General features: G+C 40.5%; 2 protein-coding genes across 5 annotated transcripts; both read left to right on the forward strand.

The window, feature by feature from the left end:
* Positions 1-81: 81 nt before the first annotated feature.
* LOC113396194 (NAD-dependent protein deacetylase sirtuin-7) lies at positions 82-5,397 on the forward strand. Its single transcript, XM_064215880.1, has 5 exons — positions 82-544; positions 2,027-2,124; positions 2,620-3,022; positions 3,097-3,561; positions 3,857-5,397. The coding sequence occupies exons 1-5, from the start codon at positions 284-286 to the stop codon at positions 4,664-4,666; spliced, it is 2,037 nt and encodes a 678-aa protein (XP_064071950.1). The 5' UTR covers positions 82-283; the 3' UTR covers positions 4,667-5,397.
* A 1,739-nt stretch (positions 5,398-7,136) lies between these two features.
* Positions 7,137-9,282, forward strand: LOC113396187 (uncharacterized). Of its 4 annotated transcripts, none has more exons than XM_064215823.1 (4): positions 7,137-7,312; positions 8,459-8,661; positions 8,790-8,983; positions 9,060-9,282. In XM_064215823.1, exons 2-4 carry the CDS (start codon positions 8,459-8,461, stop codon positions 9,230-9,232), a joined length of 570 nt encoding a protein of 189 aa, XP_064071893.1. In that variant the 5' UTR covers positions 7,137-7,312; the 3' UTR covers positions 9,233-9,282. The 4 variants fall into 4 exon arrangements, with proteins under 4 accessions (XP_064071893.1, XP_026489811.2, XP_064071894.1 ...); XM_026634026.2 differs by having other exon boundaries at positions 7,138-7,416; XM_064215824.1 differs by having other exon boundaries at positions 7,148-7,250.
* The last annotated feature ends 5,069 nt before the right edge of the window (positions 9,283-14,351 follow it).

The raw sequence follows: 14,351 nt of genomic DNA on the forward strand, positions 1-14,351 counted from the left end.
TTTTTACAACAATCATCGTAAAACGATTAAGTATCGATTTTCTTTGAATTACATCCTTATGTCGCGTCGAGAAATGTCAGTTAATAAAATTTGACAGCTTCACAGAATAAATACACAGAGATTGTCATAACTTACAACATCGAGTCACACACTGTGATTGTATCAGAAGGGTTATCGTGCACAGCCAAAGGCTGGCGAAATGCCCCAAGAAACTCGTAAGTGGTACACGCAAAAAGACGACCAGAGTGGCGGAGGACTGTAGTCGTGCGCGGCGGGCGCCGCAATGGCGGCCCGCGAGGGAGTACGGAGCAGCGCTCGACTCAGCGGAGCGACAACAACAACAGCAGCAGCAAATGCGGCAGCCACAAACACAGGTCAAGATTCTCGCGCCGCGGAAGCTGAGCGGGCTGCGGCCGCAGCTTTGCGGAAAGCGCGTGCAGCTCGCGCCGCCGAGCGAGCCGCTGAAGTCGAAGACAGTCCGCAGGTCCTGCGCGAAAAGTGCCGTCGCCTAGCTCGAGCACTTCGTGAAGCCAAACATCTTGTGGTAAATGTTTCAGTCATACTCTTCATTTTCATTCAACAAATGATCTTGTATTGTTTCTTTAAGTGAAATGTTTTTGTAGTTTTGGCCTATATATAAAGTGATAGTGATTGCATTATCACTTTATTAAGAGCTGTATATAAGTTGACCTCTATTTAAATCTGTGAAAAGACTTTACAAGGATTGAATAGTTCTAGTTTTTTTTTTGTTTATGTCATTAGAGTATTCCTGTGTAATTAAAGTGCAATATTTTACAATTTACTTTATTTACTTGAATGGTTTATGTGAAAAAACCAATGTGGTCTTGTGAAAGATAACCATCTTAATCTAAAAAATAAATATAAAAGTGGTTGTAAGAGGTCAAGTTTTAGGGTGGCTGTTATTTATTGAAGAAATACATTTTGTATCAACAAATTCACTTTGTACTGCATTAAAACCATTCAGCCAGGCTGAAATACTTGAGATACAAGACACAATTATTTTCTAAGGTACTAATAAATGTGATAAGGCAGTTTGAGATATGATTTATCTCTTTTTGTCGTCATTAATTTGTTAAGTAAAAAAGAAAGTTTGGTAGAAAACCAAGACTTAACCATGTATACTAAAATCCAAAAAAAAAAAATGAAATGGTCCTTGCCTAAAGATATAAGACACATTGATTTGAAAGATAGGAAAATGAGACTCAGCTGGACGATACGTCATCATTGTAGCAATGATGAGTGCAATAAAAATGCATGGTATGTAGCTACCTTGGCAGTGTGAGTATAAACTTGGAATATTTGTAATAATCATATTTATTTGTGTGTACTTTATTCAAATAGGCAGTTTTAAATCATCACATTACAGGGTTAACTTAAATGTAAAGCTGCAAATGGTTCAGAGTGTCGATTCTACCAAGAAGTGGCAAGTCACTAATCACATAAAAAATCACAGTTAACATTATGTACTGTATACGACACATATAAACTCTTTCACTCATTTACTAACTATACAATTGGCAAATATGGATATCAGCTGTGAACTTTATTGTACACAAGTTGTTACAAGTACTTTTGCAAGATTTTTTTTGACTGCAGAGTTGGAATGTTGCTATTATAGGTTTTACCTTTATTTGTAGTGCTTATACATGATGACTGTTATCATCAAAGTTGACAGTAGAAAGTGCCTTAATGAAAGTATAAAGCGTGATGTTGCTATGTGTGTGCGCAAGCATGGTTGTGATATTAAAGTGTCAGCTGGGAGTTCAGTATCAACATAACACTTCCCCTTCATAATATTGTTACATCTGCTGCTAACTGCCCTGATGATCTAAGTGCCTAGGAGATTAACCAACTGCACACGAACCATTATAATATTGCGCGCGGCCGGGGACGCTCTGGAGGACACTATAGTGTCATATATAAATTTTTACTACTTATAAATTTTTATCTTTTTATTAAAAAGCTATGTTATATAAAATCGTAAATAAGAACGATGGGTTTGCAGGTGTACACGGGAGCGGGCATCAGTACCGCGGCGGACATCCCCGACTACCGCGGTCCGCGCGGTGTGTGGACTCGGCTGCAGCGTGGCGAGACTGTGGGGTGAGTGTCGATTGTTTATCTTGAAAATTAAGTGAAAAGTGAAACGAGCAACGGACCACGTAACTTGTTTGATGAGAAGCAAATTAAGAAATCTAGACGCAAAGTAGATATCCGCTATAACTTGCCAATTTTCATCTCAAGGAACGGATTTGATTCCTTGACTGAGGCGTATAAGAATATATAGGTGAGTAGTTTATGGCGCGGCGCTGTAGATACGGATTGCAGTTTTGAAACGTCGTTGTTTGGTTTGAATAGGCGCAAATACTAGAAAAGGTCACCGGCCAAGGGTTCGCCGCCCCACTCGGCCTATAAAGTAATCCGCCCCCTGGTCATCTATCAAATAGGTCATGAGTGTCGATCTCTTTCCTGAAAAAAAAAACGCACCAATCCCAAAAGCTGAGAGCAAATTTTGTAACAGAAATATCTCCTAAGATCACACGCCGGTAAACACAGACAAGTTCTTATGTAACACGACGCCCGCGTCCGTCCCGGCAGGCGCGTGGAGGTGTCGCGCGCGCGGCCCACGTTCACGCACATGGCGCTGACGGCGCTGTGGGCGCGCGGCGCGCTGAAGTTCGTGGTGTCGCAGAACTGCGACGGCCTGCACGTGCGCGCCGGCCTGCCGCGCCGCGCGCTGGCCGAGCTGCACGGGGACATGTTCGCCGAGCGCTGCCCCGCCTGCCGCCGCGTGTACCTGCGCGCCTTCGACACCACGGAGCGTACGGCGCGCCACGCGCACGCCACGCGCCGCCTGTGCCACGCGTGCGGCCGCGAGCTGCGCGACTCCATCGTGCACTTCGGCGAGCGCGGCCGCTCCGCCTGGCCGCTCAACTGGGCCGGCGCGCTGCGCCATGCCGCGGCCGCCGACGTCGTCCTGTGCCTCGGCTCCAGTCTCAAGGTACGCGACCGGCGAGGCGCACCGCACCGGAGGCCGAGTTAGCGGCGACGTTGACGAGTCCCGATCTGCCGCAGGTGCTCCGCCGATACCCGAGGCTCTGGCGGATGCAGAGCGCGCCTCACGCTCGACCCGCGCTCTACATCGTGAACCTGCAGTGGACGCCGAAGGACGCCGTGGCGGCGCTGAAGATCAACGCGCGGTGCGACGCGGTGATGGAGCAGGTGGCGCGGCGCCTGCGCCTGCGCGTGCCGCGGTACCGCGCACGCCGCGACCCGCTGCTGGCGCACGCCGAGCCGCTGGCGCCGCCCGAGACGCACACGACGCGCCGGCCGCTGCTCAGCCGCCCCGCGCCGGCGCCCGCGCCGCCCCCCGCGCCGCCCCCCGCCGACTGCGACTCGGACGACACCTCGTACTACTCGCTGTCCGCGTCGTCATCCCCGTCGGCGTCCGACTCCGACGACGAGGTGCCTCTCCGCCGCCTCGCCGACCGCCTCCGAGACCCGCAACCGCCGCCTGCGCCCACACTGCGATCTTTTCAGGTATTCGATATTTGTTTTTCGCGCGAAACTTTAGACTTCTCTAATGGAATTAAGGCTCCGTAAAATTATACGCGGTTAGGTAGTTAGACTGAGTGATTAGTATATTTTGGATATGTTCATAGTTTATGCATATTGGCTACCTACTTCAATGAAAACATTATTTGTTACACGCAGAGGACGTCGATGGACTGTCAGGCAACCCCTAACTGCGTTTAGTATCACTTATTATTCGACGAAGTGCAAAGTTTTATGCCGTGACGCCAGAATATTAAAGATTAGCAAAATGTTTGTGCAGGTTAACATGCAGTCCGGAGAAACCACGATACTGCTCCGAGCCGAGCACGCCCCCACCGACCCCCCGCCCCCCGAGCCGCCGCCCGCCGCCCGCGCCACCACCGACGCGCTCAGGCGCTTCCGCATTTCTCGACCGCACGGACCTCTCACTATAGTCAACGGTATCGGTCCCACGACCAATGGGCATCGGCTTCCGGGATGCGACCTCAACGGTCTCGAGACGAAAATAGAATCCCCGCCGCCCGCGAAGATCAAAAAGGAGGAAGCCGATGATACGAATTTAGGAAACGGGTCGTGGAATCTCGGGTGCAAGCTGAGGCAGCTGCTGGAGCTCCAGCCTCGGATCGACGGCGACGGGCCCAAGTACGATATCGAGGCCAAGGCGAAGACGGAGGCCGAGAGCGACGACGAGGAAGCGAACGCGACCCTGGCGGCGGCCATCATCCGGCGGGCGGTGCTCGTGTGTCGCGCGCAGCTGTACTCCGGCCTGCACACCATCATAGCGCCCGGCGCACCGCCCGGCGCCCCCGCCGCCAGCGCCGCCCCCGCGCCCGCCCCGCGCCCCGCCGGCCCGCAGGCGGAGGCGGAGTGCGCGTGGTGCCTGCGGCGCTACGACGCGCGGCGCTGCCTGTGGTACGGGCCGCCGCGCGCCACGCCCCCCGAGCGGCGCACGTGGCGGCGCGAGCGCGGCCGGCGCTACCTGTGCGCGTGCTGCGGCGAGGACGGGGAGGCGCCGGCGGCCCGCGCGCCGGGCGACGAGGGCGGCTGGTACGGCAAGGGCTACCGCAAGGGCCGGCGGCGGCGCCGGTAGCGCCGGCGGGCGCCCGCCGCCCGGGCGTCGGCGCGCGTGTCGCCTGCCGCGTGTGACGTGCGGTCGGAGTCGACGAAACGATCGAGACTGCATTGTAACACTGACGAATTGAGTTCTCTGTAAATAGCTCGTATCCGTATGACTCGTAGAAGCATGACTGTCGATGTGAGAGTTGAATCTTATAAGTATTTATTTTTCTATGAACATTTGATAGACGCATTCGATGCCCGATCTCCTAACGTCGACGTATTTCTTAATGTGTTATATTTTAATGATGTACTGAAACTTACTCGACTTTAATTTATTAGCTGCTTGTGTCACGAGAGACTTGTAAAATCAGTCGAAGCTTAAATTATTGAATGACACATTTGTATGTGCGTTACCCGAGTCTTAACATAAGAATGTATAGAATCATTGTCTAACAAAGGTAAACGGTGGTGATGGTAGCGCTTACGGTGTGCCGTGACCGTGATGTGGACTTACGACCACACTGATCCCAACCCGAGTGACACTCAGTCGAGTGTCCCACTTAACAACGCAATGTACAAATCGTGCCAACGGACTCTAACTGTTATATTATTATTGAATTCTGTGATTTTACATTCTTATGTTGACAAAGTCTCGACATGTACAGTCTAGGTTAAGGCGAGTGTCGCAATTCACAACTGTCGAACAATGAATGAAACAAATTAGTTGATAAGATTTAAACTTAAGTAAATCATGAGGAATAACGTCTGGTCTTATTTATTTATTGCGTTCCCTCGTCCGACTCGGTGTTCCTTGCATTTAATTCAACACGAGTTACTGTGAAGCGTTTCGTGGAAAAGTAACTGAAAAGATATAACATCTTAGCTCTTATCTTAAATATTTTCTTGGTATGCACTTTTAGCTACAACGCTAAAAACTAAAGTACTATTTAATTTGTGTGTTGTATTTATTGTTATTAATAAAAATGTATTACGAATAGAGGACGCTACGGAGAATAAAATAATAACAGAATACGTACATGATCGTAACTAGTTTCTTTAATAGGTGCCACAAAAATCCCACTCTACCTCTCCCCACTCCTATGAATTTGTTTCTTTTTCACCCAGTGGAAACCTTCAAAAAGTTACCCGAGCCCTGGGGTGTGTAAGGTAAGACACCGTGTTATGTGGGATTCCTACCCATTAAAACCACTGCGATGGCCGTCTTCGGCTACGTGTTATTTTAGAATGAATTACTATAATTTTTATTAATTAAATATATATATTTTAGAAATCCTATTTTTACTGAGAATATGTGGTTTATAGGGCTATATTTTTACAGGCTAAAGTATCCTTTGTTGTATCTCCTTGTCTGTATTATTTACATTGATATTAAATGTCCGAGATATACATATTCGTTTATATATTCATTTTTTTTTGCTGTTGTGATTTCTTTAGGTTAGAATTTTGGTTTTTTTCTTTTGACTTTCCATTGCAAGTTCGCTTGCTTGACCATGCTTTTCAGGTCTGTCGCGCTTTCTGCAAACACTACAATGTCATCTGCAAAACGCAGATGGTTCAATAATTTTCCCTCCATCATAATTCCTTTTGTTTCCCAATCTAGGCACCTGAATTATCTATTTAATGTGAACCAATCGTGTATCTGTGATAATACACTGTTCACATCGTCATAGTCAGTTTTTTTTTCCTGTCGACCTTAAAAATCAGTGAAGTATCATCAGCAAACAACACTATCACAAATACCTTTAACATGGAAAGGAAGATCATTTATATATACTAGAAATAGAAAAGGACCCAAAATTGATCCTTGTGGAATTTTTAACGTTCTGGTTGTTAATATATCTATCGCAACTAAACTAATGTTTTGCGACCTATTGTAAGTGTGATTGTTCGCTCTTTCGTGTAAACACGATCACAGTAACGCCCTTTCTCCCTGAGTATGGGGCTTAATTACACAATACACACCGTTTTTTAAATATTAATTTATTTATTTATTTGACAACACCAACGAGTAGTACAACAAAAATACACAGTAAACCAAAAGTCATAATAAGTAAATGGGTTTACTTACCTACTTTTTTGCAGGTGTTCTAAGATTACTTGGATATTGAAATATATGTCAACATTGTAAAAAGCTAATTGATAAAATAAAACATAAAATTAATAAAAATAAAGAGACAATAGGAAAACAGTCTAAATACGGTTTTATGTCGAAATGTTAAAAATAAATTAAATTAAGCAAAATTATCAATTGTGAGTATCGGATAAATAATCTGAATAAAATATGAGTAACAAATATAAAAACATCATTCATTTACCAACTTTTGTTTTAGTATAGGCAGTAGGTACCTCGTCCTAATAACAATACGGACTGAACGAATTGTATACATACAGAAGCCGAAACAGATGTTCTGTTCTAATTTTAAACTTGAATAGGCATCGCATTCGCGTAGTCAGGAAGCGTTATCGGCATTCGGCAATCGCGTGCCGCGTCCCGCGTCCCGCGTCCGGGTTCCTACCGCATATCTACTGCACACAGTCAAACGTTGCGAGCCGCGAGGATTCCCTTTAATTCAATACTATCAATATAATAGACGGTGTGTGACGTTGTTTGTGTGCGATTTTATCAAGCGTCTTAATTGAAGACATACTTTTTAAGGTCATTAGCTCGTTTCTGTGAAACTAGTACTCATTCGACTTTTTAGTTCTCATTGTTTTTACTCGATTTTACGTGTTCAAATAAGGAGCTCAAACTCCAACATTGTAAGTTATAGCCAGACCGGTTATTTTAAGCTCATATTCATTATACTTACCTACTTGAGGTAAATAAAGCGTTTTGTTAAACTTAGATTATCTAAGATAATCAGTTATCTAGGCGACTAGTTGCTACTTTTGTATTGCGAGTGATCACTGATTGTGATTACCAATTTACTGATTATTTGAACCGATTGCTCGTGATTTGTTTCCCTCGATGGGCGATCGTCATTCCTCGATCGAATCTTATGAAATACTTACACCCTGAACCTAATCATTCATCTTTTTATTACTTACAAATATTTCAACTATTTTTAGGGATAACAATTTTATTTGCCTGCAATAAGTAGGTACAACATCAGGACCAGTCATGGATGTCTATTTATCTATCATAATATATTTTTCGTTTACATAAAAGTAATTCAAAATTCAATTACCTAAGTACATTTATTTACCTCTTTTATATTTATTTTCATACGAAGAATGTCAACAAAGCGTAGCGCGTGTCTAAAGCGTATTCCAATCGCAGAGGTAAAAACAAATAAATAGTTTTGACATTGAATTGGGTTGATTTTATCGTTCGAGATCTTGAATAAAATCGTTCCGTATCACGCTTTGTCTCATCCATATCCAAATGATACATAACTGGACCCCTCTTTCAGTCATTCATTTTACATAGGTAATTATTACCTATAGAATTATAATTATTAAAAAACAAATACTACACGTTTTTTTTAATAATTTGCACGAATGTTTACAGTATAACTAAAAACATTTATGTCACTAATAATGTCTGAATAAAGTACTTGAAAGCAAATCTTGGAAGTTGAACTGCTTCTGATTTTTATGGTCCATTAATTTTAACTTTTTAAGACGGCAGGTATATTTAGTTGCAAGTATAATTAGCAGTAGCTATTGAAGATCTGCTTATGTCAATTCTAACTTGTAAGTAAACTTCTCGGATTTGTCGCATTTGATTGTTTCTCGAGTCTCATAAATACACCAAAAAGGTTTTTTTTATTTCTCAACATGTATTTTTTTAATTTGGTAGATGGCGATTGGTCGTTCATTTTGTCGCGCAATAACAAGCCATCGCTGGCGCGCCACCCTGGCGCTGCTGGCGTTCGCGACGCTACTCACCCTGCGCGTGCCGCGCTCCAGCAGCCTGGGCGCAGACTTCCCGCAGCACTCACCGAGCTCTCTCGCGCACTTCCTAGCTGACTTCTCGAACCATCCGCGTCTATATTCGCACATGTACTCGTGACCTGTCAAATAATTTACTTCCTCCCTCTTTAATGTTTCGAGCGCGCTCGTGTCCACTTTAATAGTACAGATCGATAAATGATGAATATCATATTCATCGTGATCGACATCGTTCACAGCACTGGCTCGTGGGGAGTCGAGGAAGAGATGAACAACTACACTTCTTGGCGGTACGTCGTGTCGTACGAGTGCGGAGCGCGCTGCACCGGTCGCGTGGAGCTGAGTGCGCACGACGACGCGAGCCAGCATCGCGTTCGAGTGCACGACACTCGGTGCTCGAAGTTGCCGCTTCTGCCCTGGCCGCAAACGTGCCGTGCGTTTCATTAGTCTACTGATTTCATTTAATTTAATTAGACGAATATGACACAAACAATGTATATTTGACACAGAGACTTCAGTGACGGAAACCGTCATAACGTCTCGAAGCGGCGGTGGAGCGCACCTGGAGGAGGTGGCGCGCGTGCAGTGCGGCGCGCTGGCGCTGGCGGCGGGCTGCGACGTGCGCGCCGCGCGCCGCGACCACCTGCGCGCGCTTCGCGCCGAGCTCGCCCGCCAACTGTAGTCTGCGTAGAACTATGTATTAAGGAAAATACATGTTTGATTACACTTTTATATCGTTGTCTTTAATTTTTTATAATTAATTATTTACGGCTTTTAATGTGCGTGCTTTCACGTAAAAATAAAACAATGCAAGAAAATACGACAGAATATTAAATATAGAAAAGTAAGAGAGAACTTTAATTATGCTAAATTACAAAATGTCTAAATTGTAACTTTGCTACTGAACTGTTTCTGTTTCTAAATTTTATTTTAAGCTTGTACTTTAGTTTTATTTACATTGGGTATATATTTTTAATTAATTTTATGGAAATTTAAAAAGCGACATCAGTCCGAATTCGTTCATGTTCGAATATGAATTTCCATTAGCGGTGGTATTTGGTAATTTTATTTCGGTTGCTTTGAAATAAGTTCCTAATACTTTTTTTCTGAAAAAAAAGAACAAAAATATATTTAAATAATATCCTTTTACACAATTAACACACACCAACCCCTCCAGCGGGGGCGAGGTCCCTCGTACCATATCACCCGTCCGCGCATAGGAGTATGACGTTTGGCAGAGCACACAATGTCCCTCCAGACGTCGACGGTGCGGCGTCCTGTCGAGGTCCGGCTTTACAGGAGGCGCCCTTAGGAAGCACGTACTCTCGAGCCCTTCTGGGCTCTCAACATCCGGTAGAGGCTTCTACGAGTCGCACACTCGCCCGGTGACAAAAAAACAAAATCTGTGAGGACTACATGAGCTAAATGCAAGTTTTATAATGCAAAAAAGTATATGATCCAATGCAGTAAACCCAATGAAAAAAATATATGATAATCTTGAGGATACATGCTAGTTATTTGTTATGTTGTTTGAAAACATGATGTAATTAATTTGGTACGATAGAAAAAAATCGCAGTTACCTCTAAAAAAATCTTTTAACAAATAATAACTATACTTATATACATTCAATAATTCTGGTTTTTTGTCAGATTATTCTACAAGCAATATACTACTTTACCTCTGCGTCACTTTTTTTAGTAAAATCAATAGATTTTTTTTTAAAATCAGATATTCTTATTTTCGAACAAAATGCGTACGCATGTGTGCGTAAACGCCTTGTACAGACATTGCCGGCCGAGGCCTGATGCTATATAGACGTGTCGATCTTTTCGTCGCAACATTACGTTACGAGATATTTTTTGTAATTTTAATTGTAAATTCATTGTTTCATGTTTTTTTATAATAAATGTTATTCTTTCTTGTAAATAGATATATTAAGTTAAAATAGTGTAGTAGTAATTAGGCATTTGTTTTTAATATATTATTTGTTATAAATTTTAATTGTGTAAATCTGGGAAATAAAGTGAAACGCGTGAGGAAAACTAAAAAACCTATATATAAATTAAGCGCCGAACATACATATGAACGGTATTAAAAGGTAAGAGTATTTTATTAGTAAACATATTTTTTTTTTATAAATTATGAATATTGAAAACATCTATTAGAAAAAATGTGCAATCAGTTCGCATAGAATCAGATTTTTCGAACTATTTTTTTAATATTACGATAGAGTATTTGGTCAAAGTAAGGAAACCATCAATTGAGAGTGATTACGTTCGATCCCCATGAACTCGGAGCAATATGATGTTTTTCATTAAAAGTACTATGGGGTATATTAGATACATATTTTTTAAATACATACTTTTATAATTAATAAAAATATAATTACTAACATATATTTATTTTTTACAGAATAAAGAAAGTCGAAAACAATAACACGGAAGCTATTTATATTGCGTAAGAGTTTAATTTTATCGATTTTGTTTATAATAGGAATTAAAGTTATGTATGAACTAATTTTAATAATAAAAAAATATGTAATTGTTGTGAACCAGAGAACTAGAATATTTAGAAGTGTCATTTGTACATAATTCAAAAAAAATATTTTTTTTGTAACGTCCGCCATATTGGATTGAATGTGGCAGCAATTCATGAATCGTGTCTATCATCATCGAGACTAAATATGTGTGCAAACTTTCAGCTCCATAGCTTCAGTGGAAGTGGGTGTAATACTGATTGCAAGATTCCAGGACATATGTACATACATTCATACATACAAGTGAAATTAAATAAAAGATTTTAATAAAAAAATTAACACTTAAATTATTTATTTTTTTTGTAGTACCAAATATAAATAAAATATTCTAATTTTAATTAAATCAGTTTTATTTTTTAATCATTTTCGAATAACAGTCAAAAGCAATACGAATAATTTTAATATTCTATCTATTTTTATGAGATTTATGATTAACCTAGTTAACCAATGATTCAACCAAATAGACTTGACGACATTTTTTTCTAGTAAATATTTTGATGTTTTTTTTTAATTGAATATATATTTTTTCTTTGTGAATCGATATTAATAAAACGAACAAACACTACGCTATATGTTACCCCACGGTTATTACACTACAGATTTCGAACATTTACGATTTTATTATATAAATAGATTATCAAACTTTTATAAAATGTTAAAAATTGGTATGTTTTAATATTTAGTATAAGAACTAATTGTGGTATAATAATATAAATAAAAGAAAAAAAAAGGTTAAAACTGTCTATTTTATTGTATACAAAATATAAATAAAAATATTGTAAGTTTAATTGAATCAGTTTTATTTTATAATCATTTGTTAACATCGAAAGAAATAAAAACAATTCTGTTGTCCTATCTAGTTTTTATGAGATTTATGATTCATCTTACTTCGCTCGGTTTGCCGCCATCTATTAGAATATTCGGGCGTAACCTCGTCACCTCGCTCAACCATTAGTTCACGGGCTTGCCGTTTTTATCGATTTTGTAAGTGTGTGCGTGCGATTCTCAAGGGCACTTAGCTCTTGTAGTCCTTTTAATAATCACTGCTGCGCCATTCTGTTAGAGATTGCACAACAGTGATCAATATATAAGGCCGTAAATCGCCATCTATCGGCAACGGTTGTCAAATAATAATGTTTAAGATTTGAGTCGTGGTTAACGTGACCATTTATTTTTTGACTCAAAACGGGACATTGATTTATTTAGGTCAATTAACAGGTAGTCAAGCAAAAAAAAGCCTTTTTTTAAAGTAATTCAGAAAATATCAGCTAGCGCAAAAGTTACAAATTAAAAGAGGTAGGTATATACCCGAAATGTTTGGTTATATTTAAAAGAGAAACTAATTTGCTTTAATATAGCTGATGGTGTAGTATAGGTGATGATTTTAAGTGAGAATGAAACTATTTGCATGTTTTTTTAATATTCACCTTAATATTTAAATACTTCCACCCAACGAGCTTCCGTGGAAACATTTGTATTACTCCATTCTGTTACTTTCTGCGATGTAATGTAGTTACAAATTAAAGTAATTTGTAACTACGTGCCCAATAGAATTCATCTTATTCTTCATTTCTTCGGTAAGAAAGCAAGTCCACTGCTCCAGATATTCACGGCTAGATTTATAGAATTCTGTAGCTATTCTGTAGCAAGTATCAATTGCCGATACGGTCTGCCCTTCAAGTTTCAATACAGCTTGATGGAAACTTGCTAACTGAGCGTGTAAAAAATAAAGCCACAATGTGGATGCGTGATCTTCAAAAAAGTTTTTTAGTAAAAGGGGACATTTTTCAATACTCAAAAAGTAGTTTTTTAATGGCAGATACATTTTTAAAACCCTTTCCAAGGCAGGCAGAGCAAGCCATCTGGTTTTACCATAGCCGAGCATTTGTTGGTATTCTGTTTCAGTTTCGGCGCAAAACTCTTTTAGAGCTTCAACTCGAATCGTGTAAATATAGAAAAACTAGCTGTTGCCCGCGGTTTTTCTCGTGTGGAAATTGTTTATAAATAATTTAACTGACTCCTTTAAAATATTACGTTGATTTAAGACCTCTTTGTAAGCCACATTTGTGGTTCTATTTTCTAGATCGACCAGACTGCTCGTAAAGCTCACTCTCGAACACACTTTTTAAAACTTTCCTTGCGATAAACTGTCTGTTATAGGACTACACCGGCCATTTTAAAGATTGATCTTGTGATGCTAGAATATCCAGAAACGCTTAAATACAGACGAGACTTCCGTACAAACTTTCAACCCTTATTTTACCCCCTTAGGGATAGAATTTCTAAAATACCTTCCTTAGCGGGTGTCTACTCAATAAAACGATTCTACTCACCAAATTTCAATGCCCTTACTTTAACAGTTCACGTTCGGCGATGATGAATCAGCCAGTCAGGACTAGTTTGGTTTTGGAAAACTGTGGTTTTCTTGTATCGTGTGATAAGCCCAGACGCCTTCTGCTGCGGCGATATCGAAATCTGTTGAAGTTGGCGCGTCCGATTTCTTGAAAAAATCATAATATATTATATAATCATAATCGGCATTTTTATGTTTTTTAGACTTTAAATTCTAAACTAAATTCTGCAATCTGTAGGACATTTTTCGCATCTGACATCTCAGGGAGCATTTATTTGCTTGATAAACGGATGTTTTGATAAAGTCAAAGTCAAAAATCTTTATTCAATATAGAAGTGCTTATTGATAGGTAAAAATCTACCACCGGTTCCGAATTTAACACCTCGGACCTGAGAAGAACCGGCGAAAGAAACTCAGCGGGATTTTTTTTTTTTTTTTCATTTTGCATGTACAATAATAATTGTATTTTAGCTATTTGAAACAGCCTGGAGGCGATCATTTCATTCCCAAGGTGTGCAGTCAACTAAAAAGTCATTAGTGTTGTAATATCCTTTAGCATACAAACGCTCTTTAACGATTCTTTTGAATTTTATAATTGAATAATTTTCAACGTTTTCTGGGATCCTGTTGTAAAAACGTATACATTGCCCCAAAAAAGAGTTACTAACCCTGTGTAATCGGGTACTTGGAGTAAAAAGTTTATTCTTGTTCCTAGTGTTAATAGAATGTACTTCACAATTTCTGGGAAAATCATTTATGTTTTTGCGTACATACATAACATTATCAAAAACAAATTGAGAAGCGACAGTCATTATTTTAATTTCTTTAAATTTACCTCTTAACGAATCTTTTGAGCCCAGGTTATAAATTGCACGAATAGTCCTCTTCTGCAGTACAAAAATGGTATTAAT

The sequence above is a fragment of the Vanessa tameamea genome, chromosome 9, assembly GCF_037043105.1.
Source record: "Vanessa tameamea isolate UH-Manoa-2023 chromosome 9, ilVanTame1 primary haplotype, whole genome shotgun sequence".
Taxonomy (NCBI): domain Eukaryota; kingdom Metazoa; phylum Arthropoda; class Insecta; order Lepidoptera; family Nymphalidae; genus Vanessa; species Vanessa tameamea.

What these genes read in the sequence shown, in the direction of transcription:
- LOC113396194 (XM_064215880.1), top strand. Translation starts at nt 284, where the DNA reads ATGGCGGCCCGCGAGGGAGTACGGAGCAGCGCTCGACTCAGCGGAGCG. An exon ending in GTGAAGCCAAACATCTTGTG is followed by an intron (nt 545 to 2,026) that starts GTAAATGTTTCA and finishes ATGGGTTTGCAG; the next exon opens with GTGTACACGGGAGCGGGCAT. An exon ending in GCCTCGGCTCCAGTCTCAAG is followed by an intron (nt 3,023 to 3,096) that starts GTACGCGACCGG and finishes GATCTGCCGCAG; the next exon opens with GTGCTCCGCCGATACCCGAG.
- LOC113396187 (XM_064215823.1), top strand. Translation starts at nt 8,459, where the DNA reads ATGGCGATTGGTCGTTCATTTTGTCGCGCAATAACAAGCCATCGCTGG. An exon ending in CCGCGTCTATATTCGCACAT is followed by an intron (nt 8,662 to 8,789) that starts GTACTCGTGACC and finishes CATCGTTCACAG; the next exon opens with CACTGGCTCGTGGGGAGTCG. An exon ending in GCCCTGGCCGCAAACGTGCC is followed by an intron (nt 8,984 to 9,059) that starts GTGCGTTTCATT and finishes TATTTGACACAG; the next exon opens with AGACTTCAGTGACGGAAACC.